General features: G+C 44.1%; 3 protein-coding genes across 5 annotated transcripts in view; 2 read left to right on the top strand and 1 right to left on the bottom strand.

The window, feature by feature from the left end:
- Positions 1–9,087, top strand: part of LOC139445562 (histone deacetylase 11-like) — a 31,310-nt gene extending 22,223 nt beyond the window's left edge. For 2 of the 3 annotated variants that reach the window (XM_071226718.1, XM_071226717.1), the window contains 2 exons: positions 620–806; positions 4,874–9,087. In XM_071226718.1, coding sequence (XP_071082819.1) covers positions 620–806; positions 4,874–5,022 — 336 coding nt within the window. In that variant the 3' untranslated portion in view covers positions 5,023–9,087. Of the gene's footprint in view, positions 1–619; positions 807–2,893; positions 2,966–4,873 lie in introns of all 3 variants that reach the window. The other variant, XM_071226719.1, reaches the window with a different exon arrangement.
- A 7,589-nt stretch (positions 9,088–16,676) lies between these two features.
- Positions 16,677–17,138, bottom strand: LOC139446253 (baculoviral IAP repeat-containing protein 7-like). The gene has a single exon (XM_071227605.1). It carries the CDS (start codon positions 17,136–17,138, stop codon positions 16,677–16,679), a length of 462 nt encoding a protein of 153 aa, XP_071083706.1.
- Positions 17,139–21,866: 4,728 nt separating this feature from the next.
- On the top strand, positions 21,867–23,563 carry LOC139446004 (uncharacterized). The gene is made up of 3 exons (XM_071227273.1): positions 21,867–22,773; positions 22,872–23,104; positions 23,453–23,563. The coding sequence occupies exons 1-3, from the start codon at positions 22,304–22,306 to the stop codon at positions 23,461–23,463; spliced, it is 714 nt and encodes a 237-aa protein (XP_071083374.1). The 5' UTR covers positions 21,867–22,303; the 3' UTR covers positions 23,464–23,563.
- The last annotated feature ends 1,517 nt before the right edge of the window (positions 23,564–25,080 follow it).

The raw sequence follows: 25,080 nt of genomic DNA, 5'->3' as shown, positions 1-25,080 counted from the left end.
GTTTTCTGACGAAGAGGAAATGCTGAGAGCTAAAGGTTTCTGCTGCCAGCTTTAGTAGACGTCTGCTCCGTGTGACATATTTCATGACGTATGTCACAAGGATTGTGTACAAGTTAAATATTTTTTGGATAGAGGACTTGGTTTGAGGTGGAATTATGATAAGAGGGATAAGTGAATATTACAAAATATAATCTGGTAATTGATAATATAAAACTTACAAACTTCTGGAATTTTCCGAAGAATAGCAAAGTTTAGTGAGCTGTTTTAGGCTCTTGAACTTTCTCTACTCAAGTATTTCGGGAATTGTTCTTGGGGATGTCCCTGTGTGTTATTGTAAGAGTGAATATTATCCTATCTTATATTTTATCCTGGGGATGAAATTCTCTTGTGTCAGGATGATTCTCCCAAGTGAATTTGAACCCCTACCAGTGTGTTTAATCCTATCCTATACTATACATTAGAGTAAAACTTCCACCGGGATAATATTTAGGTAGGATATAATCCTTCCTTACATTATAACTATTGTGACTTGTAAACTTTGTAGGTTTATTTCTGTCCCTTTGTAGGATGGTCAAACTTTTACAATATTTGAACCCGAGAATACCCGTTCTTTGTTCAGGGCATCATCAAGAGAGATGAGATGGTGTTTAAAAAAGCCAGAGAGATGAAAATCCCCATCTTCATGTTGACAAGTGGGGGATATACGAGGGGCACTGCCCGAATCATTGCCGACTCCATCCTAAATCTGCGACAAAAGAAACTCATCTCGGGTGAAGAGGCAGAGTCGCCCGTGCTCACTGAAACAGGTACGCATGAAGACAACAAGGGATATCATGTACAGATAAAATAGGTTTCCAATGATCACATTTGCGGTCATCAAATTCAATGACCACTGTCAATATGAAATCTATGCCTATTGATATGAAATTACGAAACGTTATCAGTCAGTTTCAGTAGTATTCTATCCATGTGTATTCTGAACATGCAGAAATTATGTCGCTTTGGAATGCAGGAGAAGCTTTAGAGAATATGTGATGATGCCATATTTCCATGACAACCCAATGACCCATTTGTTAGAATAGATGATGATGATGCCATGTTTCCATGACAACCCAACTACCCAGTTGTTTGGATAGATGAGCATGTCATGTTTCCATGACAACCCAACAACCCAGTTGTTAGAATAGATGAGCATTTCATGTTTCCATGACAACCCAACAATCCAGTAGTTAGAATAGATAAGCATGTCATGTTTCCATGACAACCCAACTACCCAGTTGTTAGAATAGAGGATGATGCCATTAGTTTCCATGACAACCCAACTGCCCAGGTGTTTGAGCACAGCTAACGGTCCAATGTGAATGTGTTATTTGGCTCACGTCTAAAACCATCTTCCCGAGGCCAGAGAGTTCACTGACTTTAAAAGTCCTGTTTCCACCCTTGCCGAGCTTTGCTGGAATTCCTGGGCTCGATCAAAGCGCTGCCTGTGGCTATCAGAGTTATGTCCCTTCTATGCTTCTTCTTTGGACCAGGAGGCACGGGTGGCCCAGTCGTCTAAGGCGCCATGATTCGCTGTGCAGAGTTGTGTCCCCTGGACACGCCAGAAACCTATGATTGTGGGTTCGAATCCCGGTTCGCCCCGATTATGTTTCTAGGTTTGTCAGCACCTTACCCATGCTCGTGGGTTTCACTGAAGTGGTAAACGTCTGAGACCTGTATCACTTCGGGCTTTCCTCCCACATTCAGCTGACCCGCCGTGATATAACTGGAATACTGTTTAAAAGCGGCGTTAAACCCAACTCACTCACTCACTCACTCACTCTTCTTTGGACCAATCAGATTCCACCTCTCATATCACTTGCATTTGCTTTAAACAAGGCAGTGCAGATACAGGGGCGGCATCTTCTGTACATTTATGGTCTTGAGTGGAAGGTGAAAAGTGACATTTGCATGAACTGTTCAGTTTATGCATGTGTGACACTATTTGTATGACTCCAACCTCTGCTCTAAGACAGATAGAGGACATGTGACAGTACATTATCAGGGTGATGAGATCCGCTGTGAGAACAGGGATGATTAAGTACCATCGCTCATCCTCAACTTGTCTGTCACGTTGTTATCAGATTGAATGTATGATGAATAAACTATTCATGTTCATCCTTGTTCATACATTGTGTTATTGTAGTACTTTTATTGATAACCCTGGGTAGGGATGTGAATGTTGTGGGAAGTTATAGATTTTACATTCATGGTAAGTTGTGTTTAAGTTAAGGTGTAGGTATGGGGGAAATCTTTTGTTTCTTGTTTTAGTTCAGTTCAGTTTTGTTTGGCGTACAATGAAGTTTTGTTCTTTGTATAAGGAAGAGGTAGCCATTTGGAAGTTGAATGTTTGTTTTTTATGACATCAGTTTAAAGAACAGTTTGAATTCTGTGTCCCATACGTTGAAACGACACATCTTTATGGTCATCACAATGATTTCGCTGAGACCACAAAACAAGGGGTGAAATTTTGTTGTAAGTCGAAACGGTAAATTGTCATGTGTGGAAAAATTACAGGAACAGAAGGTTGGTACATCGAAAGTTTCGAGCAATTAGCCTTCTTTGAAAAATGATTCCAAGACTTTGGTGTTTTTTCAGGTGGGTAAATGAAAAAAGGGAAACTAAAAGATTTGTTTTGTTTTTGTATGGACAGGTAAATTCACTTATGATATTGACCAATTTGAATATATTTTCATATCTGAAAATTCTTAACAAACTTGATGGAAAAGAGAAAAAGACTACCCATTGTAGTTTTATTCCATATTAGAGAAATTTTGTGTCTGAGGATCCATGAACAACGTAATTAGGAGACAAAGGTTTTGATGCATGGTAACCTTTCTTTTATGTTGGCCAGGTTGTCAAACAAAACCAGATTCCCCTCTTCAGCCCAACTCAGCACAGTTGTAGGGTAGAGCCGGCACATAAGGTGATCTTTGACATGTTATCTGCTTACACATATCTGCTTGCACTTATCTAAAGCATCCCACTTTTCCTCTCTAAGTTTTGGTGATGGGTAGGTGGAGTGGACAGTGTCTGCTTGTCCTGCTTGCTAACAGGTTCTATTCCCATGGGTGATTTGAGTGTACTGTACATTGGGGATAAGGGTGCATGGTGGTTAAGGGTTTCAGTTGGCCTTCTTTTCTCCCTGTTATTAAATAAAGTTTTTTTCAGGATGGAAGTATTTGGAAATATTAACATGATCGTTCAGTTGTACATGGTAGATAATATTAATATCGTCTGAGATGCCCCATGAAGATCCCGGGTAGAATACGTCTTCAGCAACCCATACTTGCCATAACAGGCGACTATGCTTGTCGTAAGAGGCCACAAAGGGGATCGGGTGGTCAGGCTCGCTGACTTGGTTGATGCATGTCATCGATCCCAGTTGCGTGGACCGATGCTCATGATGTCAATCACTGGATTGACTGGTACAGGCTCGATTATTTACAGACCACCGTCATATAGCTGGAATATTGCTGAGTGCGGCGTTACACAAAAAACAAACAAAAACCTATGATTGTGAGTTTGAATCCTGGATCCACTGATTATTTTTCTAGGTTTGTCAGAACCGTGCTCGTGTGCATTATGGAAGTTGTAACGTGTAAGATCTGCATCACTTTGGGCTTTCCTCCCACATCAAACTGACAGGTCGTGATATAACTGAAATACTGTTCACAGCGGCTTAACACAAACTCACGCTCTTGTCATGAAACAGAATTTCACCCACATCACCATTGACGACAGATTCCAACCAGGAATCCCTATGTGGGTGAGTTAAGTGAGCAGCTCACCAATCTCATTAAAATCAGATCTTAGTTTTTGCCACCGCTAAACAAAGATCTGAGGACATTCATTAGGGTCACGTCAGAATGACCTTTCGCGAAATTTGACCGACCAATGAAATGACTGACAAGAAATCAACATTAGCCAATCAGAAGGTAGCTTTCTCGAGCTTTACAACACTAGTTTCAAACTGGCAACTACACTTCGAAACATATTTTGACGTATTCTTGATTAAAAAATTTAAAACTGATAAGAAGAACATTCTGGAATGGCTTATAGATTGTATGGATATAATCATAAAACCCGTAACTGTCAGTTTCATGATCTGGTAAGCGGCGCTCTGATTGATTGGATGAAAGGTCTTTCTGACGTGACTCGTAATGGGATAGCGAGAACTAAGATCTGATTTTAAGGAGATTGGCAGCTCACAGATTTGACGTTGGAAACATACCTGCATATACACCTGGAACTAAATAGTGAAAATGTTGACATCATCAAAGAGATTTTCAGGAAGAAAAACTCACCCATCATAGACCAATGCATAAATGGTGTCAAGATTTATCACAACAGGCGTTGTGGGGCAACACAAAAAGAAGGGAATTAAACTGGCACATATGTTCTCATATCTTGTCGTGTTTTTCCTGCAATGGGGATGCTGTTAATTTTCAGAATAAACATACATAAACATATTATGATTAAGAGCTGTTTTTTATTTCCCTGAGCTCTAAACCCCCCAAAAGTTTATTTTTTGGGGATGGAAAACTTCCTGAACTGTTAACCCTTAACCTGCTTGTATATCATGATTTTTGGAAGTTTATTTTTTAGGGATTACATTTTTTCGAAAAAGGTCAGTTATCATTGCAATAAAGTATGAATATAGCCAAGTTGAAAGTACATTGAGAAAACATGCTGTTAGGGAACAAGATTGTATAACTTCTGAAGGATAATTCATAATATCTACTGCAAATATATTATCCTGTTAATTATGATATTTGTTGTTTTTCTTTGCTGTAAACAAAGAAAATATGTCACCTTGTTTTCCTACTTTTAGAGCTGTTGGACGGATTGATGTCACGCAGTCAGAGCGAAGGGAGCTTGTTCTCCAGATGTAAGAATGCTTGCGTGTCCTTCATATCTCGGTCATCAACACAGGAGTTTGATCAAGTAGGGAGAGAAGATGGACAGAGTGACAAGAGATGAATACAGACAATGGCCGAGTAAATCTGGGAGTGGATGTTTTGACATCTGTACATACGTTTCATGGAATGAAAGAACTGAGTGAACTCGTACATTTGTGTAAATAAAGCCGACTTTACGTGAGATTCTTTTGCTCTTTTACAGGATGTCACAATAATCCAGAATGACTTGATACACCGTATTCAACGTAATAAGCGCCCAGGGTGCTCTCAAAATTAGAAATAGGGGTCTCTTATTAGAATATTATTTTGGTGAGAAAAAACCAGAGTTGAAAGATAAATTTTGTGGTTTATGCTGACAGCCTGAAATGTTTATATGACATATATTTTTCCAGAATTTAATTGCCCATAATTACGGGTGCATATATCACACAAGTGCGTATTATACGCGAATAAATAAGTCTTTTGTAAATTGACCAATTGGAAGGTGTGCTAATTGGAATTGTTCACTAGCCAATATATTAGCAAATATGGCCATGGGAACTTATTAGAGCGGGGCGCTTATTATGTCGATTACGGTAACATGTTTCTGTTGTTTGGGGTGAAATTCATATTCCATGTGGCCCAGCTAACAAGAGGTTGTTGTTTTCAATTTGTTTATGATGAACTTTCATGAATGGTAAATGTAGGCTTGTTGCTTTAGAATAATGCAGTCAAATTTAGCCTTTTGTTTTATGAAGGGTTAAGATAGCGGTAGCCCAATTAGTTCATGTTAGTTATCAAGCCGGGTTATTGCAAAGCTTAAATATTGCCTTTTGAAGGTTGATACAGAATTCGCGTATGTTGTCATCCGTGTAGATGTGGGATGTATGGATGCATCAGTAGATGCTGACACACCTGCTCTTTAGTGTTGTGTTTCAGATGGTACAATAATTTAATGCTCAAGGTTCCGAGGTAGAAATTAGTTTACAGCATTGTTTTTCTATTTGAGAAAGACATTAAACATCCTCACACCTAGGTACATTTTTTCAGAGTGAGTGAGTGAGTGTGGTATTATGCCGGTTTTAGCAATATTCCTGCAATATCACGGCAGGGACACCAGAAATGGGAAAAAATTTTCAGAAAAATTAATACCGGTATATTAGCTACCCATTTTTTACCAAAGAAAGAATTTATTATTCTGATTTGATGCCACAATAGATTGCAACCGTTTGTTTTGATAAAAGTTTGAAACAATTTTTATTTGCTTCAGCATGGACTTTGTTCCAGAATGAAAATTAATTGTAATGATCCCTTGACAGATGTTAGTATCAACTTACCGGATGTAAGTGATGTTAAATTTCTGTTTCCAGTTTTATTCGACCTTTGCTGTATCTTAAAAGGGAGTATTTTCTCTAAATGATATGTAGTAGGCCTGTGGTCCATGCATTTGCCATAGTCAATGAGGTCTGGGTTTGAATCCTACTGTGGTAGAATGTAGCCTGTTTTTGTTAGTGGTGTTCCCTATGACATTGCTATTGTTTGTTACAATGTGCTACAGGGGCGGCCGGGTAGCCTAGTGGTTAAAGCATCGGATCGTCACACCGAAGACCCAGATTTGATTCCTGACATGGGTACGATGTGTGAAGCCCATTTCTGGTGTCCCCTGCCGTGATATTGCTGGCATATTGCTAAAAGCGGCGTAAAACCATACTCACTCACTCACTCCCTACAATGTGCTACACTTTGCTCAAGATAACATGTCTGTATCTGATTTGCATATAATGTGATGATGAAACTCCACCAGATTTAACCATGATCAGCATCCTTATGGGCCTACATCTGGATGATGTTATGAAGACTTGTGGCTAACATGTAACACAGTTTTCTAACCACAAAAGGTCACACATATTTTCACAGAAATTCCAAGAAATTGTAAACCTTTATATATCCTTTCATAATTTTTAAAAAAAAACAGAATTGTGTCATGTATGTAGAATGTGTATTGGTGAGGTTAGGAGCAACAAGCTAGAGACTCATTCCATACAAAGCCATCTTTGTGCTACGTACCATATTCACTGTAATAAGTGCCCCAGGCACTTAAAAGATTGACAAGATCTGTAAGTAATCTATAAACAACCCTTATTTAAAATGAAAATTACATGACATAATTCCTTGTGTATATTAGAATTGTTTTAATATACAGAAAACAGCAGTGTATACTTACAATAGTCTATTGTAAGTACCGTATTCACTGTAATAAGGACCCCAGGCACTTACAAATGGGTCTGCTTATTAAAATCAATTTGTTGTCAGAGATTGAGAAGCAGCGAACAAACTTATTTGAAACGTCGATGAAACTGGACCTTTTCCGATAATAGTTACCAAGCTATTCTATACCCCTTCTACACTGCTGTTTTCTGTATATTAAAACAACTTTGATATACACAAGAAAATATATCATGTAATTTTCATTTTAAATAAGGGTTGTTTATAGATTACAGATTGTTCTAGCAGATGGTCATGGGCACTTATTTGGGCAGGGGGCTTAATACGATGATTACGGTATGTTAAGATATGGGAGTTGTCCTTAGTCCCAATCCCATTAGAAATGATCTTGTACTTCGAAAATGGCACACGGTCAATTGTGATATCGAGGTTTCTGAAAGCCGATTTTTTATGTACATATTTCATGGCGTGTGCAGTATTAAGCTGAGACTGTGATGGACGCTGACACTGGCTAGAGCTGTGACATGTCGTGTGATGAGGAGGACTACTTAAGCCTTGAATAGTAAATTACTTGAGAGATGTGAAACACAGGCACAGAGAGTGCCATTAGTATTGTTTGGGTTGTAATGTCTCATCAAAGTTCTGCTTCATCAGGACACATTGTGTTTACGAGCCAAACTTTCTCCAATGTGGGATAAGTGTAGAAGCTGCTTAATTTGTGCTGAGTGTGCGAAATAATTTATGAAGAGAAATGAAATGTCCAGAAAAGTCAATATTGGAAGCATTGTACCAGTAACTGTTTGATTTGTCATTTTAAAAACAATTTATTCGTTTTTTTAATGTATTTCCCCCAAGCAATTATTTTTAAAAATCCCTGAAAAACATGAAAACATAAAAACATAGCTTACGGTTTGGTAGTACAGAATATCGTAAACCAAATAATCTAAAAAGTGATGCCTAAATGTGTTACAAGTCAGTCCCCTAATTATTGAATGTAGCTACTTAATAAAAAGTGTCAAGTGTTCATGTATTGATGGCAATCTTAGGGACTGGTCATTTACTATAGAGAAGGGGCACAGTTCTTTTTCTTCAAATATATAAGACTGCCTCCGTAGTCAAGTGGTAGAGCGTCCGCCTGGAGAGCGGAAGGTCCAGGGTTTGATCACCAAAAGACATTAAAAGATGGTACCTGTTATTACCCTGTCTGGCGCCCGGCGCTAGACGGGGCTAAAAAATGGACTGGTCGGCTTGGAGTAGGGCTGGGAAGGACAACTCAGGTACTTGAGTCGGGTGGGTACTGAGTAGGACCCGGGTACCCACAGGACTACCCGGACCTGTGGTTAGTCACGTGATATATTCTTTCATAACAAAAACTCACTATAACTTCATGGTTACATGACAATTTTAAGTCTCTAAGGTTCGCATTTCTTCATGACTATGAACACGTTCCTTCTGACTTATGTATGTTTGAACAAAGCTAGATCTTCAGTCAACTTCAGTGTATGCATGGCCAAATCGTTGTTTACGTGCCTCTAAATACATTTTACCAGGGCTATTGTCAAACTTTTCCAAATCGGATATTTTGTACCTATCTCTTGACACCAACAGCGGGTACCCGGATAGGGTCGGGTAATAGGGATGTGGGTACCCGGGTAGTTGATTTGGACTCGTCCCAGTCCAAGGCTGGAGTCTGTTTATTGAATGGGGTGTTCATGTTAAACTGCAGCATGGTATCTCACTATAAACTTGGCTTTTTTCCGGACTAGTACAAGCACCCACATACATGTGCATGCACGTCGCTATATAATCTTGGACCTTGGTCATTTTTCACCTCACCTCACCTCACCTCACCTCACCTCACCTCACCTCACCTCACCTCACCTCAAATATATAATGTTATACATTTTGAACATTATTTAGGGACTGGTTATTAAGGGGGGGGGGGGTTGCATGAAAAAATCCCTTGTGGGTTTGAATCCCGGTTTGCCCTGATTATGTTTCTAGGTTTGTCAGCACCATACCCGTGCTCGTGGGTTTCACCGAAGTGGTAAACGTCGGAGACATGCATCACTTCGTGCTTTCCTCCCACATTAAGCTGACCCGCCGTGATATAACTGGAATACTGTCAAAAGCGGCGTTAAACCCAACTCACTCACTCACTCACTCACTCATTATGTCCTATGTCTACAAGTATCATTGCAGCCATAGTATTGTCATTAGGGTCAATCCTGTTGGTCTGATCGAGTGAAATGGTTTCTGTAACAGAGACCACTCATCTCTCCATTGTAGTGTGTGACATTTCACATGTAGATACTCAACCTCCAATGTAGGCAATAATGAGAGTTGACATTCGTTATTCATATTATATTATGGAGTCATTTTAGGGATGAACAGTCAGGGTGTTTATTCTGGGCAGGACAGAGAAATTCAGGTCGTCTACAAAAACATGACTAGTTCCTTTTAAATGAGTCGGCAGGATTAGACACAGCCGCTAGTTCTGATACTGATGGAAGTCATGTTCTGTTAATGACTAGTCCAATTTTGAACTGTGGACTAGTTGCATCTGGCATGTGGTGTTTCACAAGGATAGTGCAAGGTAGAGGTCACTAGCCCTCCTAGCTAGTTTAGTCCCAAAGGAAAATATGTGTCAATTCGGTTATGAAATGTGCTTATTTGTTAATCCCACACTCAGTATTATTCAGTACTTATCACAAACAAGAGTAGCTGACTCGCCTTCCCATTGGCCAGTAAACAATAATGTGAGGGTTAGCGTAGTGCGATCATGATCATAAGGCCACTATACATTCATTATTAGATATCATCCCTCCAACCCATCACTACCAAACACCATGCTTGAGGGCTGCTGCAAGTCATGAGATTGTCCCCAAGTGCCTACAGATGAAGGAAATCGCGGTAATATATAAAATAAGTTACAGAACACCCGATTCTTTCATATTACTGTAGTTTATCTTTACTTCATCAGATGAGAGGCAGTGGGTTAGCCTAGTGTAGTAGGCCTGTGGTCCATGCATTTGCCATAGTCAATGAGGTCTGGGTTTGAATCCTACTGTGGTAGAATGTAGCCTGTTTTTGTTAGTGGTGTTCCCTATGACATTGCTATTGTTTGTTACAATGTGCTACAGGGGCGGTCGGGTAGCCTAGTGGTTAAAGCATTGGCTCGTCATGCCAAAGACCCGGGTTCGATTCCCGACGTGGGTACAATGTGTGAAGCCCATTTCTGGTGTCCCCTGCCATGATATTGCTGGAATATTGCTAAAAGAGGCATAAAACCAAACTCGCCCACTCATCAAATTAACTATAGTGATATGAAAGAATCGATTGTCTGTAACTTCTTTTGAGTAGTATACATGGTCCTACCAAATACCCCAGCTTCCATTATATCTGTCGACAGTTAAAGTATGGTCTGTAACAGTTTAAGAACAAAAATATAATGCCTCTTGCTTAGATATTTAAAAAAACAACAGGATGAAATTCTAATAATTAATGTGTTGCCGCCTAATGGCTACTAATGTTTCTGATACTAGCTATTATATAAATGAAACATGTTAATTTCTCAAACTGCTCATCCAGCCACTACCAACCATCTATATATATGTTGGTATGGTGTTTTACAATGCGTTCAGTGAGATCAGTCTAGTTGGTTTCTGTAACAGTTGTTTTTAGTGTTTTACTGTTTGTGTATCATGGACGGTGCTTTTTTAATAATTTGATTTCCAGAAGTGCTGACCAAAAATATCAAAACATGGACTAAAATTTCTAAAAAACAACACTTGGTTTGAACTACCGTATTCGACGTAATAAGCGCCCAGGGCGCTCTCAAAATTAGAAATAGGGGGCTCTTATTAGAATATTATTTTGGTAAAAAAAAGAGAGTTGAAAGATAAATTTCGTGGTCATGCTGACAGCCTGAAATGTTTATGTACGACAGATATATCTTTCCAGAATTTTATTGCCCATAATTAAGGGGGCATATAGCACACGAGTGCGTATTATACGCGAATAAATTAGTCTTGGGTACATTGGTCAATCGGAAGGGGTGCTAATTGGGATTGTTCACCAGCCAATATATCAGCAAATGTCACCGTAGGCGCTTATTAGAGCGTGTAATTAAATTGGGTAACAGATGCAATCAACGGGCAGTTTATCTTCTTTCATGAGGGGGGGGGGCGGTTGGGTAGCCGAGTGGTTAAAGCGTTCACTCGTCACACCGAAGACCCGGGTTCGATCCCCGACATGGGTACAATGTGTGAAGCCCATTTCTGGTGTCCCCCAGAGTGATATTGCTAGAATATTGCTAAAAGCGGCGTAAAACAATACTCACTCACTCTTTCATGAGAGAAGTGATTTTTCTATTCTTAATTATTTCATTGATGACAAAGGTCTGTAAAGTACTGTAGAACATGGATATAACGAACTACAAGAGACCGGAGAAATCAGTCTGTTATATATACGTTGTTTGTTATATACGATTTCGCGCTGAAATGTCCGCCATCTTGGATAAAACAAAACACATTACATGTAATTGCAGCATTGACTTGTATTAGCAGTGATCTTTTCATAGTATTCAATTGTCATGATACCATGTTCAAGTGAACTGACACTCTGACACAATCTTGTGAAAAATATATGTTTAATGTTTGTTATATAGACAAGATTAGTCCAATTACATGAACACGTAAGATTAACATGATGCAAGTTCAACAAGGTTGAATCCTCACCAGTGATGGTGTTGATTCGCCGCTGATTGCATATAGTCAACTGTCAGTGCCACTTGCCACTGAGATTTCTCAGCCCGCTATATACTAGTATACATCACTAATAAGTGGTATTTGGGCTTGTCGGGGGATCCGTTATCAGTTTGCTACGTACGTTAGTTCACTGTAGAGAGTTTGTTATGTACATCAGAGATAAATCAGGGATTTTGTAACAGTTCATTGTATCCCTTTGTTTGCTATATCTGTGTTCGTTATATCAGTGTTCTACTGTATGTCAACATTTAGAGTAAATTAACCCTTTTGTAATACAAGAAATGCTTTTTCATATAATCCGATGTCTAATATTTTTTATGAAAATAGATATATTTTTTATGCTGCAAAATGCAGTTACATGTAGTAAATATTTATAACAAGACTTTCTTATTTTTATTTTCAAACCATATGCCCTACTTAAAAATATTCATTCCATTAGCTGCTTTGAATTGACAAACACGTATACAGCAGTATTTTATCAGTCTATTCCTTGTGTTGGACATGAACATTGTTATTATCTTTCATTTTTATATATTCTGTGTATAATTGCCAAATTATTGTTAAGATTCCTAACTGTTATGTAAAAGTTATTTAATATTTTTTTTTGGTGTGTTTTGCTATTATCATTGGTTCACAAAAAGTATCACCATGTTATGGGTTTTCGGATGCTTAAGAAACTATCATAGTTCTGTCTCTTATCCCATGAACAACTATAAAACATCTCATTCACTTATTAAAGACAAATTTCTCTTAAAAACAAGCCATCATCTGAATATTTACAATGTCTGTGTGATGCTACACTCCCCTTTATAGCATGGATAATCGCAATAACCATGGTTGTCCGAAAACATAGGATGCCAGAAAACTTATGATACGACATTATAAAAAATTGAGAAAATTTGTTATAAAGTAATTTTTCACAGCTTCACTTGTACAAATAAATTAAAATACAAAATGTTAAATATATTGTGTTAGCAAGTGAAGTCATTGATGTTGCTTGTGATTATGGTCCTCAGCATATTGTGACTTGTGAAGCAAATGCATTCAGAATTGTCAAGTCAGCTGTTTTTCAAAACAGCTTTAAACATTGGTCAATACTGTATTCGACATAATAAGCGCCCGGGGCGCTCTCAAAGTTAGAAATAGGGGGCGCTTGTTAGAATATTATTTTGGTGAAAAACGCCAGAGTTGAAATATCGTAAATTTCTTGGTTTATTATCACAGCCTGAAATGTTTATATACGACAGATATATGTTTTCCAGAATTTAATTTCCAAAAATTAAGAATGCATATAACATACGTATTATACACGAATAAATAAGTCCTGTGTACATTGATCAATCGGAAGGGGTGCTAATTGGGATTGTTCACTAGGCAATATATTAAAAAATATCGCCGTGGGTGCTTATTAGAGGGGCGCTTATTACATCGAATACGGTAATTGCAATTAAGTGTAAATTATGAAATCAGGTGTGGTGAGTACAAAATGTCAGCGTAATGTTTTGTTTGTTTTTATTAAGAATCTGCATTAAGAAGATTATGGAGCACATCTTATCATCATCACGTCAGAGGCTGGTTGCAATAGTTTTGACAGATTGTACTGTTTGAATTGCATATAATGTGATTTTTGTAAAGGTGGAATGTGATGTGCTTTTTCACTGCAGTTACTGCACTTCAGAAAATCTTTGTCACATGATTTTCATTGTTATTTTGTCGTGTTATTTTTTGGTTGTCTGTGTTCCTAAGACATCTATGCAACTTTTGTTAACATGTAGTAAGAGCTGTGTGTTATGAATAAATGCCATGTACACCTTTGTCGACTGGTTTATATTCCACAAAGGGGACACTTTGTTATATTTTTCAGTTCACAGATTTGGCATACTGCAGCCAAAAGCAGCAACAGAATACGAATAGTTTTACTGGCCAAAAGGATTACAGGAAAAGAGAGATAAAATAAATATAATCAATTCCTGAATGTCAAATGGCAGTATCCTGAAGACATATTGAATCGTTTATGAGTTCTGCTCTGGAAACCAATTGTACCCTCATTATGCAGACGGGTGGCCCAGTCGTCTAAGGCGCCGCGATTCCCTGTGCAGAGTTGCGTCCCTTGGGCACGCCAGAAACCTATGATTGTGAGTTCGAATCCCGGTTTGCCCCAATTATGTTTCTAGGTTTGTCAGCACCATACCCGTGCTCGTGGGTTTTTACCCAAGTGGTAAACGTCTGAGACCTGCATCACTTCGGGCTTTCCTCCCACATTAAGCTGACACACCGCAATATCACTGGAATACTGTTAAAAGCGGCGTTAACCCCAACTCACTCACTCACTCATTATGCAGACCCATGTAAATGAGGGTTTATGAATTTAAATGCCAACGCCAACGCCAATGTCAACACCAATGTCAACGCCAACGCCAACACACTTTGTTTTAAGAGAGGCCTCAAGTTAAGGAACCTGATATAACTTGAACAAAGTGCATGTTGACTTGAAAAGCTTGTTGCACCTGACACAACCAGGTTGCTCTGGGGTCCCATGAACAATCTCCTTAAAATCAGACCTTAGTTCTCGCTACCGCTAAACAAATATCTGAAGACATCCCATTAGGGGTCACGTCAGAACGACCTTTCATCTGACCAATGAGAGTAGTTAAGTACTGTGGTATGGAACACCTCAGGATTATGGAACCGCTCAGGATTATGGAACCGGAAGTGACGTCACATCCTCTGTGACGTCACTTCCGGTCACGTGACCTGCGCAGTGCATGATGGGACTCTGCGCGTGCGCCTCCAAGATGGCGTCGCTTCCGTTTCCGGTGGCGTGCGCCTCCAAGAGGGCGTGGCTTCCGTGTCCGGTGGCGTGCGCCTCCAAGAGGGGCGTCGCTTCCGTGTCCGGAGGCGCGCGCCTCCAAGAGGGGCGTCGCTTCCGTGTCCGGAGGTGCGCGCCTCCAAGAGGGGTGGCGCTTCCGTGTCCGGTGGCGCGCGCCTCCAGGGGGTGGCGGTGGTGGAGGGAGGGAGGGAGGGAGGGAGGGAGGGTGGTGGTGATGAAGGGAGGGAGGAAGGAAGGAAGGAAAGGAGGAGGAGGAGACGGGTTCATGGTGTGGGTGGGTGGGTGGGTGGGTGGGAGGGTCGTCAAAGCAAAGGAGGAAAGTTGTCTTTCGGGAGAGATGGGTGGCCCTGAAAAGGGCCGTTTTGATATTTACATGCATGTGCACGCCATGGTGCAAAGGCACGGATGGACTTTCATTTGACGTCTGACAGGACACCTACTGGTGTGCGTTAACCGACGCGCGTAGGTGTCCTTGAGGATGGTCTTACAGTACACACATTGAAATGTTCCATCCCGTGCCCTTGTGCCAAGGGCGTACACAGGCAGACCCCCTTGGCATGTACCGCATTGCCATGGTGGAGGCAATGGCAATGGCGGGTACTGCTTCTTTCTTCTCCAACTCCGACCGACACCCTTTGCACAGTGGCAAAGGGTGCACCACTGAGGCTAGCTCCAGATCCCAGTTTTCAGACATTCTTGATTTTTCGAATCAATTTTACAAGTGACACTGATCCACTCGAATCCACTGTTGTTTTATAGGAGAGGTACTGACATCCTCCCTCCTGGTTGGTTCGCCAGGCCGCAGCTCCGATTGGTTCGTTCCGGGGCCTGGTCAGCACCTCGGTTTTCCAAAACGGACCGACCCCTGTGTTTCTTTTCCATAGGAAATGGATTTTACCATGGGAGAGAAAGCACAACCCCGGTTCGGCCAATCAGAGCCCCACCTGGTCCGAGCGCCGCTTCTGATTGGTCGACAACCCAGGCTTCGGATTGGTCCGTTTTCGATCCGGTTTTTTTCTTCTTGGGTAGCCTTGGTATTTTTTTGAGGTAGACGGTCGTCTGAATGCTAAAGGAAGGTGGACCTTCATCGGTAGACATGAACGTGGGAATGTCTACGTGATGTACGTGTGTGTCACTCCCATGCCAATCGGAATGTCATGTGTGCATGTGTGTGTGTGTGTATGTCTTCAAACAGACGTTGACGTTGATGCATAGAATAGCGTGTGGTCAGGCAAAACGTGGTGTCGCGATGTGAACGTCATGTACACGTAGTGTCCTGTGTGTGTGTGTCTTCAAATTATTATTATTATGATTATTTAAGGATACCGAGGTGTTGACACCCGTGTAAGTCGACAGACGTACTGCCACACGTGTTTTCATGCACACGTGATGTTTGACTCGTGTCTCCATGCACACGTGGTGTACCACGTGTCTCTATTGATCTATTTATATTTATATCTATTTATTTTATTTTTTAGACGTGTGCCTCCAAGAGGCCTAGGGGAGGGTGTGGGTTCTTTGTTTTGGATTGTCATTGTTTGGCAAAGCAAAGGTAGAAAGTTGTCTTTTGGGTGAGATGGGTGGCCCTGAAAAGGGCCGTTTTGGGAAAGAAGAAAACTTTTCTGCTGCTGTCCAAGAAGAATGATCATGTCCAAGCTTATTGACAAGACAAGGATCGTCGAAGGGGTACTTGCTGCCATCTGGGTATGTCATCGGGGTGACCACCGTGACACCACTTGTGGGTCCAACAAAGAAAAGTTTGTTGGAAACAGGAAGCGGAAACAGATTGAACCATTCACAACAACAACTGTAGACAAACGGGAACTTGAACGGGAACTGGAACGGGAACTTGAACGGGGAACTGGAACGGGAACTTGAACGGGAACGCAGGACACGGGAAACGTCGTCCTCCTAGGCAGCCGGCTCTGCTACGTCATTCGTGTACCTCTGTTTCTCTTCGCAGAGATAGTGTAGTTGTAGTTGCTTCTGGTGTTTCACCAGCCCGGTTAGCTTGAGGTAATCGCAGTCTGGGGACCACTTGTGATGTGCTGCCCAAGGATTGTCGTGGGGTGCCCATTGTCTCAGCCGCACACCACATTGGAAACAGCACACACCATCGGCACCCTGAGTGTAGACAAAGCCCGCATGAGCCATCTCCTCAGCAGTCTGATACATTTGCGTGGGCCACGTCTCAAACGAAGCGAGCCTTCTTTCAAAGCGCAGATAATAGTGCGATGGTGTTTGACTGAGCAGTGACACCGCCTCCTCGGCATGACTCTTACTCCAACATGCACGAGTATCTGTACCCTCCATTCCCACATCTTCGCCACGCGTCGTCGTCGTCGTCGTACCACTCTTCTTTGTTTCAGCCATTCTTGATTTTATCACATCAATTTTACAAGTGACACTGACCCATTCGAATCCACTCTTGTTTTATGGGGGAAGAACCGGATCGAAATGGGGTGCTTCCTGGTTGGTCCAAAACGCAACGCACCGATTGGTTCGTTTCGGGGCCTGGCCTGCACCTCGGTTTTCCAAAACGACCCGACCCCTGTGTTTCTTTTCCATAGGAAATGGATTTTACCATGGGAGAGAAAGCACAACTCGGGTCGGGTGCTGCCTTCTGATTGGTCGAGGCTGTCTTCTGATTGGTCGACAATCCAGGCTTCGGATTGGTCCGATTTCGATCCTGTTTTGGGGAAGGGTTGTTCATCCATCAGACGTTCAGACCCTCTTAGAGTACAGGCGTTCATCAGACACACATCGTTATCATGACGAGCAACCAAAGTACGCCCTATCGTTTGGAGAGGAAAGATACCACCCGCTCCAGACGGTTAAGAACTGCTAATCATACCTATCGTTTGACTTTCAACCCAGACTACTTGGACACCGTACCACCGGAACGCGTCCCCCTGGAACTGCCAGCTTTATTTGACAGGGTGATCGATGACTTTTATGAACAGATGTCAGGTCAGAAGGGAGATCGTATTGGTCTAGGTATCGATCATCCCGCTTTGAACACCCCCATACGGATTCCCTTTCGACGTTTTGAAGATCTCCATGGGCCAGATATTTTGCAGGCCGTGGAAAAAGTCCAACAGTCCAACAAAGACCTGAACATCGATGACACCATGGATGTGACTTTAGTACACGTCGCAGATCCCGACAGGCTAGGATCGGGCAGTGGTGCTCCCCGGGTGAAAAACGTGATTGGACTCGAAGCTTTTTTAACACGCAAAAGGTGCATCGTACGGATCAAGAACGAAGATCAATCCTGTTTGGCACGGGCCCTGGTGGTGGCACAGCATTATGCCCACAAACCCCATCCTTTGACCCCAGCATGGAAAGCCCAGTTAGTGAGACTGATGAGAACGAATCGCGTCGACGTTCAAGGCCTACGGGCACGGGCCTTGTTTCGACGCCTTGGCCTGCCTGAAGGTCCCTGTCGGGGGCTGGACGACCTCGCACGCGTGGGACGGGCCTTGACCCTCCTGCATTATCAACTGAAAGTCTACAGTCAAGAGGTGGGTCAGAGACTGTTGTACAAGTGTGATGAGGCTCCACCTCACGCCACGGTGCTGCATCTATACCATCATGATCAGCACTACGATGTCATCACTTCCATGTCCGCTTTTTACGGGTCTGACCATTACTGCGAACGTTGCGACAAACGTTACGACCATCCCGAAAAACATCCCTGCACCAAGGAATACCGCTGTCACCGCTGCTTCTACTCTAGCTATTGCGGACCCCAGGAAGAGCTCGGGATCCCTTGCTTGACATGTCAAGGTTGGTTCCCCAATCCAACGTGTTACACCCGACATCTCCAGTCACCGTCAGAGGGAAAACCCAGCGCCTGTCAATCGATTCACAGGTGCCCGAACTGTTTTCAGCTGGTCCGCGTCTTGGAGACCCCCATGGTTCACCACGAGTGCTTCGACGAAGAACATCCCTGCTTGGTGTGCCGAGAACCCATGACCCCAGACCATCGCTGTTACATGACGCCTCTCCGTGAAGAAAACGAGGAGGGGGAGGAGGGGGAGGGGGAGGAGGGGGAGGGGGGAGAGGAAACGGAGAAGGAGGGGGAAGAGGAACAACATCACGTACGAGACGACGTCCAATACGTCTTCTACGATTTTGAATGCATGCAAGACACGGGGGAACACATTCCAAATTTGTGCGTGGTGCAACTAGGATGTGGACGATGCATCAGTGAAGTGAGCAAGAACTTGTGCGAACACTGCCCATGGAGAGAAGAAGGGTATGGTCCCAGCCGTGAGATCGTGTTTCGAGGGCCCACCACGCGACATGATGTGTGTGTGTGGTTGACCACGTTGTGTGAAATACCCAAGAAGAAGAAGCCCAACCCGGAGGAAGAGGAGGACAGCACACGCAAGGGCACAACAGCCCCCCTGGGGAAAAAAAGAAAACGGGATGGCACCCCCTCAAGAAAGGACGCTACCAAACGTCAACGGCATGCATCACCCCAGCAGGAGGCGGAGGAGACGGAAGAGGTGGAGGAGGTGGAAGAGGTCATGGAAGTGGAGAAAACAAAGAAGCCAAAGAACAAGAACACCTCCTGCCATACAGTCCCGAAGGAGGATCGCATTTATGTGATGGCCCACAATGCACGATCCTATGATTTACACTTAATCCTGAAGGGCCTGTCCCCCCTCCTGGTGACGCTCCCCACCAAGATTCGACATGGCCAACAAATTTTACAGATGACCCTGGGACGGCTGTGTTTCGAAGACAGCTTAAATTTCATCCCTTACCCCCTGAAAGCCTTTCCCAAGAGCTTTGGGTTGAAAGAAATGAAGAAAGGGTACTTTCCACACTTTTTCAATACGAGAGTCAACCAGACCTACAGAGGTCCCTATCCACCAGCCGTCACGTACGATCCCGATGGCATGTCTCCCGCGGAACGCTCAGCCTTCCTCCAGTGGCATACCCAAAAAGTGCAAGAAGGAGCCTTGTTCGACTTACAAGAAGAACTTTTAGCTTACTGCCAGAGCGATGTGGACATTTTGAGACGGGGATGCGCTGACTTCCGACAGAACGCCATCCACTCGGTGGGCATGGATCCCTTTGTGGAAGTGATGACAGCTGCTGCGTTCACCATGAAATCCTTCCGAAAACACGACCTGAAACCCAATACCATCGCCATTCTTCCACCTCAAGGCTACCAACCCAAGAGAAACTATTCCCAGGCCTGTATGCACTGGCTCCACTCTCTGATGGAAAGGGACCCCCATCTGCACCTCCAGCACGCCAGGAATGGCGGTGAAAAAGAGTTCACCTGTGGAGAGGGTCAACATCGGTACAGCGTGGATGGGTACGATCCAGCGACAGGCACCGTCTACGAATTCCTGGGCTGTTTCTGGCATGGGTGCAACACCTGTCACAAGACCCGTCGTGGAGAACCGCATCCCGTCCTGGGCACGTCGTTGGGAGCCCGTTACACCGACACCCACTACCGCTTGAGTCTCTTGAGTCAACACCCTGAGGTGAAACGGGTCGTCGCCCTGTGGGAGCACGAATTTACGAAAATGCAACGGGAGGACTCCGCTCTACGTGCTTTCTTGCAGGGACCCCACTGTCGTCACGTCCCCGGACCGCTCAACCCTCGCGACGCCTTCTATGGAGGACGCACCAATGCCACGCGATTATGCTACGAAGCCCAAGAAGGTGAAACCATCAAGTACATCGATATTTGTTCCCTTTATCCCTACATTTGTAAGACCGGAGCGTTTCCCACGGGACACCCGACCCTTCTCCATCAACCCCCTGTGGACACGTTGTTTGAACTGAAAGGCCTGATCCAATGCCGTGTCCTACCCCCGAAACGACTCTACCATCCGCTACTGCCTTACAGATCGGGCGGCAAACTGCTCTGTCCTTTGTGCCGTACGTGTGCCGATACCCGGTCAGACTCCCCCTGCGAGCACACGGACGAAGAGAGGTCATGGGTGGGGACGTACGCCACCGTAGAACTCCAGGAAGCCGTGAAGAAGTATGACTACCGGGTGCTTCAGATCTACGACGTTTGGCATTTTGACACCTTTGCACAGCATGACCCCGACACCCAGCAAGTGGGACTCTTTGACACTTACATCGATCGACATTTCAAGGAGAAGCTCGAAGCCAGCGGATACCCCGAAGGATGTACGGATCACGACGCTTACATCCAGGAGATCTACGACAAAGAAGGCATTCGGTTGGACAAGGACCGCATCGAAAAAAATCCAGGACGCCGCACGATTGCCAAGATGCAACTGAATTCGCTCTGGGGCAAGTTTGGGCAACGGGTAGACTACAGTCAGAACGTCTATATGAACGATCCTGCACAGTACTTTGCCTTGTGGAGGGATGACCGCAATACCATCGAGGATGTGACCGTTGTCAACGAACACATGGTGGAAGTGACCTATACCCAGCGGAAAGAATTCCAAACCCCTCATTCTCATTTCAATGTCGCCATCGCTGCTTGGGTCACCGCCCAAGCACGTCTCAAGCTGTACGAGACCCTTGCCCTGGTGGGCCGCAGGGTCTTGTACTTTGACACGGACAGCGTCATTTACATTCATCGACCCCACGACGCGAATCCAGAGCTGGGTCATTCGTTGGGTGAGTTTACGGATGAACTGGACGGAAACACCATCAAGACGTTTGTGTCAGGAGGTCCCAAAAACTATGGCTATGAGTTAATGAACCCCAGACCCGATGGAACGCGCACGACCTGCAAAGTGCGAGGGTTCACTTTGAATTACCGAAACCAACGCCATCTCAACTTTGACACCATGAAAGGACTGATACTGGGACAACGGTCTGGGAAAGAGGAGGAAGAGAAAATCAGTTTGGATTACCCTCATCAGATCATTCGAAAAGGACCTCGGCACGAAAACGCACTCGTGACCCGCCCCACCCGAAAAGACTATCGTACCGTGTACGACAAGCGACGTGTGGTCTACGACGACACCACAGGCCTACCTGTAGACACGCTCCCCTTTGGGTACAGAGACGACTTTCTATAACTTTTTTTTTGCATGACAAGGGGATCGAAACTGAATCGACATGAACCCCTTACAGAAAAAAAAAAAAACGGATCGAAATCGGACCAATCCGAAGCCTGGGTTGTCGACCAATCAGAGACCGTGCTCGAGCCATGGTGGGCTCTGATTGGTCGAACCGAGGTTGTGCTTTCTCTCTCACGCTACAAGCCTAACCCTATGGAAAAGAAACACAAGGGTCGGTCCAGTTTGGAAAAATGGAGACTCAGACCAGACACCGGAACGGACCAATCAGAAAGCAGGACCTCCGTGGCTTTTAATACGACCGATGCTCTCCGGTCATCACTTTTCACTGAACGGACCAAGCAACCACATCGCCCCCCTCTGATTGATGTTCCTCACGTTGTGTTGGTTGTTGGCGTTTTATCTGGAAGAAACACGTGTTTGGAGAGAGTACCATCAAGTGTTGACGCACCTCCGTGAAGACTTGAAAAGAAACAACAACGAACAGAACATCCGGACAACATCATGTCGAAACGATTGAATGACAAGACACGAAGCGACATGAGTGGCCAAGGAAGCAGTGGAGATGGGAACGGTGACATGACTGCTGAACTGTGGGGTGAAGTGTACGACTTGCTGTGTTTAAAGATGAAGACCGACGACGCGTACGCCAAGTTACGTGCGAAGGGCGACAACCTGATGTGCGAACAGATACGTTCAAAGATGAGGAAGCTGACTGAACCCGAGAAAGGCACATCGAAGAAGACGATAAAGAAGATCCAGAAGAAAAAGACAAGCAAGCCCACAGTCGTTGTGATCCCCACAGCAGCAGCAACACCCACCACCATCACCACCACCACAGCAGCAACAGCAACAACGGCTGCAGCGACCACAGACATCGAAACGATGGGGACATCCTTTTTGAAACCTGCAACGCCTGCAAAAAGACGATCACGGAAGAAATTATCTCTGAAGATCTCTCCTCAAGAACAGCTGTAAGTACCCTTGCTCTTCTTTGTCTCAGTCATTCTTGATGTGATTCATATTCATGACCTATTCCTATGATCAATGGACTCTGTCCTATGATTGACAGGACCCCTGATGTCAGTTCAGTCCAGGGCGTGCTAGAACAGTGGTGGGAACAAACCCCTCGGGAGCCCACCTATTCACCGAATGCCCCTGCTGTGACGATGGCGACGGGTGACCGTGAGGATCATGAAGCGCTCAAGCTGGCCACTCTCCCTTCCATGGATCTGGACACGCTCCCCCTGCTTGAGGCTTCTTGGTCACCAACATCCCCGGAAGATGTTCATGTCTACTCCTCAGGTACGCCCCTGGTTTGCGATGATAATGAAGATGACAACGACGTTGGCCTGGATCCTTATGGAGAAGCTCAACTCACTCCCCTACAACGCGGATGTCGTATTTGCCGACACAACAACATGTTAAGATACATCAGTTGCAACAGCGGGCAAGTGATGTGTCATACCTGTGGTCTGGAGCTCATAGACTGTACTTGTAGTATGTTGACCTATGACCGCATAATGACACATGATGACATGCCTATCACATCTGCTGAGGATCACATCTTATGGTGATCCTCCTCTTCACTCGAAGAACTTGTCAACACGTAAGCTGCAACCGTGATCAAGTGATGTGTCATGTCTGTTTCAGGGAGACCATAGACTGTACGTGTTGAACGGATGGACCTCTCACAGGGTTGAGGGAGGACCACCTCTTATGGGCTTGAAGATGGAAGAGGAAAACGTTGTCGCGTTATTGTTGTTGTTGTTGTAGGGACATGCAAAGCACTCCCTCCTCCATTGACTTTTCGTATTTCCGTTGTATCTGGTTGTGATTGGTTTTTTCATGATTAAACAGTGATTGATTGAACTGACTCTTTGTGTCTTGATTGATCTCAACTCCAATAGAGGGTAGAGGTTGAGTTGAGATGTCGTTGACGTTGTCTGTCCGTCTGTCTGTGCATCTGTCATGTCAGTGCACACCCAAGTGTAAAATTAAAATAAAATATAGATAAAAGAGAAAGGCCATGCTTGAAAGATCAGCTGCCTGGTGTCGGTCATTCCAGTACGCATCGATCCCCACACCCCCTCCCCGTGTACCATGTCATGTCATGGATCGTGTCATGGATCATGCCGTGTGTCCGTCAACCCAAACACAGGATGACGTCACGTGATGAGGTGGAGGAGGTGAAGGAGGAGGTGGAAGGGAGTAGGGTGGAGAGTTTCATAAAAGCAGGCGAACCCTCAGACCTTCTTTCAGTGAAGTTACCGTCATCATGGAGCAAAGACGTTCTATGAATGCCATGTCATCCTCCCGAGATGTCGTCACCGATTCCGAGTGGGTGTCTGAAAAGGCGAGAGAACAAGAAGCGAGAAAACGTTCCCTCTTTAGGGACGACACGTGGCGACTCAGTGACATTCTGGAGGGACCTTTTCCTTCTTACACCCTGTGTCATCCTTCTCATCCTCACTATGATTCATTTCAAGAACGTCTGAGATCTTTTAAAACGTGGCCTCAACAGATGACCCAGACCCCGTATGACATGGCCATGGCTGGCTATTTCTATCCAGGACAAGGTGACTGTGTGACCTGTTATTGCTGCGGTGTGGCACTCCGCCAATGGGAAGCCACAGACCAACCCTGGAAAGAACATCTGAAGCACGCCAAAGTGCCCTGCGAATACTTGTGTGTGTTTTGTCCTGATGGAGAAGTGAACGAAAAATACAGACGTTTGGTGTCCCAAGAAGCACGGAAGAGAAGAGTCGAGTGTCTTGTTCACCCCAAGTGACAACGTTTCTTTTTTCAAAGTGTACAGACGTTCATACCCCCCAGTGTTCACAAAAGTCACAGGGACGGTCCCCTCATCCTGTGACTTTTTGTTTTGTGGTGTTGGTTCATGTGAGCGAGGGGATTAAATTTTTTTAAAAACTCATAGTCGTGTTCTGTGGTCTGTAGGATGAAGAAAAACAAAACAGGATCGAAATGCACACCCCGATAAAAAAAAAAAACCGGATCGAAATCGGACCAATCCGAAGCCTGGGTTGTCGACCAATCAGAGACCGTGCTCGGGTCATGCGGGACTCTGAATGGTCGAACCGGGGTTGTGCTTTCTCTCCCATGGTAAAATCCATTTCCTATGGAAAAGAAACACAGGGGTCGGTCCGTTTTGGAAAACCGAGGTGTAGGCCAGGCCCCGAAACGAACCAATCGGGGCGCGGCCTGGGGAACCAATCAGGAGGGTGGGTGTCAGTGCCTCTCCTATAAAAAAAACAAAACAA

The sequence above is a fragment of the Haliotis cracherodii genome, unplaced genomic scaffold, assembly GCF_022045235.1.
Source record: "Haliotis cracherodii isolate W230 unplaced genomic scaffold, xgHalCrac1.p SCAF_6, whole genome shotgun sequence".
NCBI lineage: Eukaryota > Metazoa > Mollusca > Gastropoda > Lepetellida > Haliotidae > Haliotis > Haliotis cracherodii.
Note: the sequence above shows the minus strand (reverse complement) of the source record. Positions and strands in the feature narration are given on the sequence as shown.

Coding starts and splice junctions, on each gene's coding strand:
- LOC139446253 (XM_071227605.1), bottom strand. CDS start 17,138: ATGGCTGAAACAAAGAAGAGTGGTACGACGACGACGACGACGCGTGGC.
- LOC139446004 (XM_071227273.1), top strand. CDS start 22,304: ATGTCGAAACGATTGAATGACAAGACACGAAGCGACATGAGTGGCCAA. Junction 22,774..22,871: donor ATCTCTCCTCAAGAACAGCT/GTAAGTACCCTT, acceptor TATGATTGACAG/GACCCCTGATGTCAGTTCAG.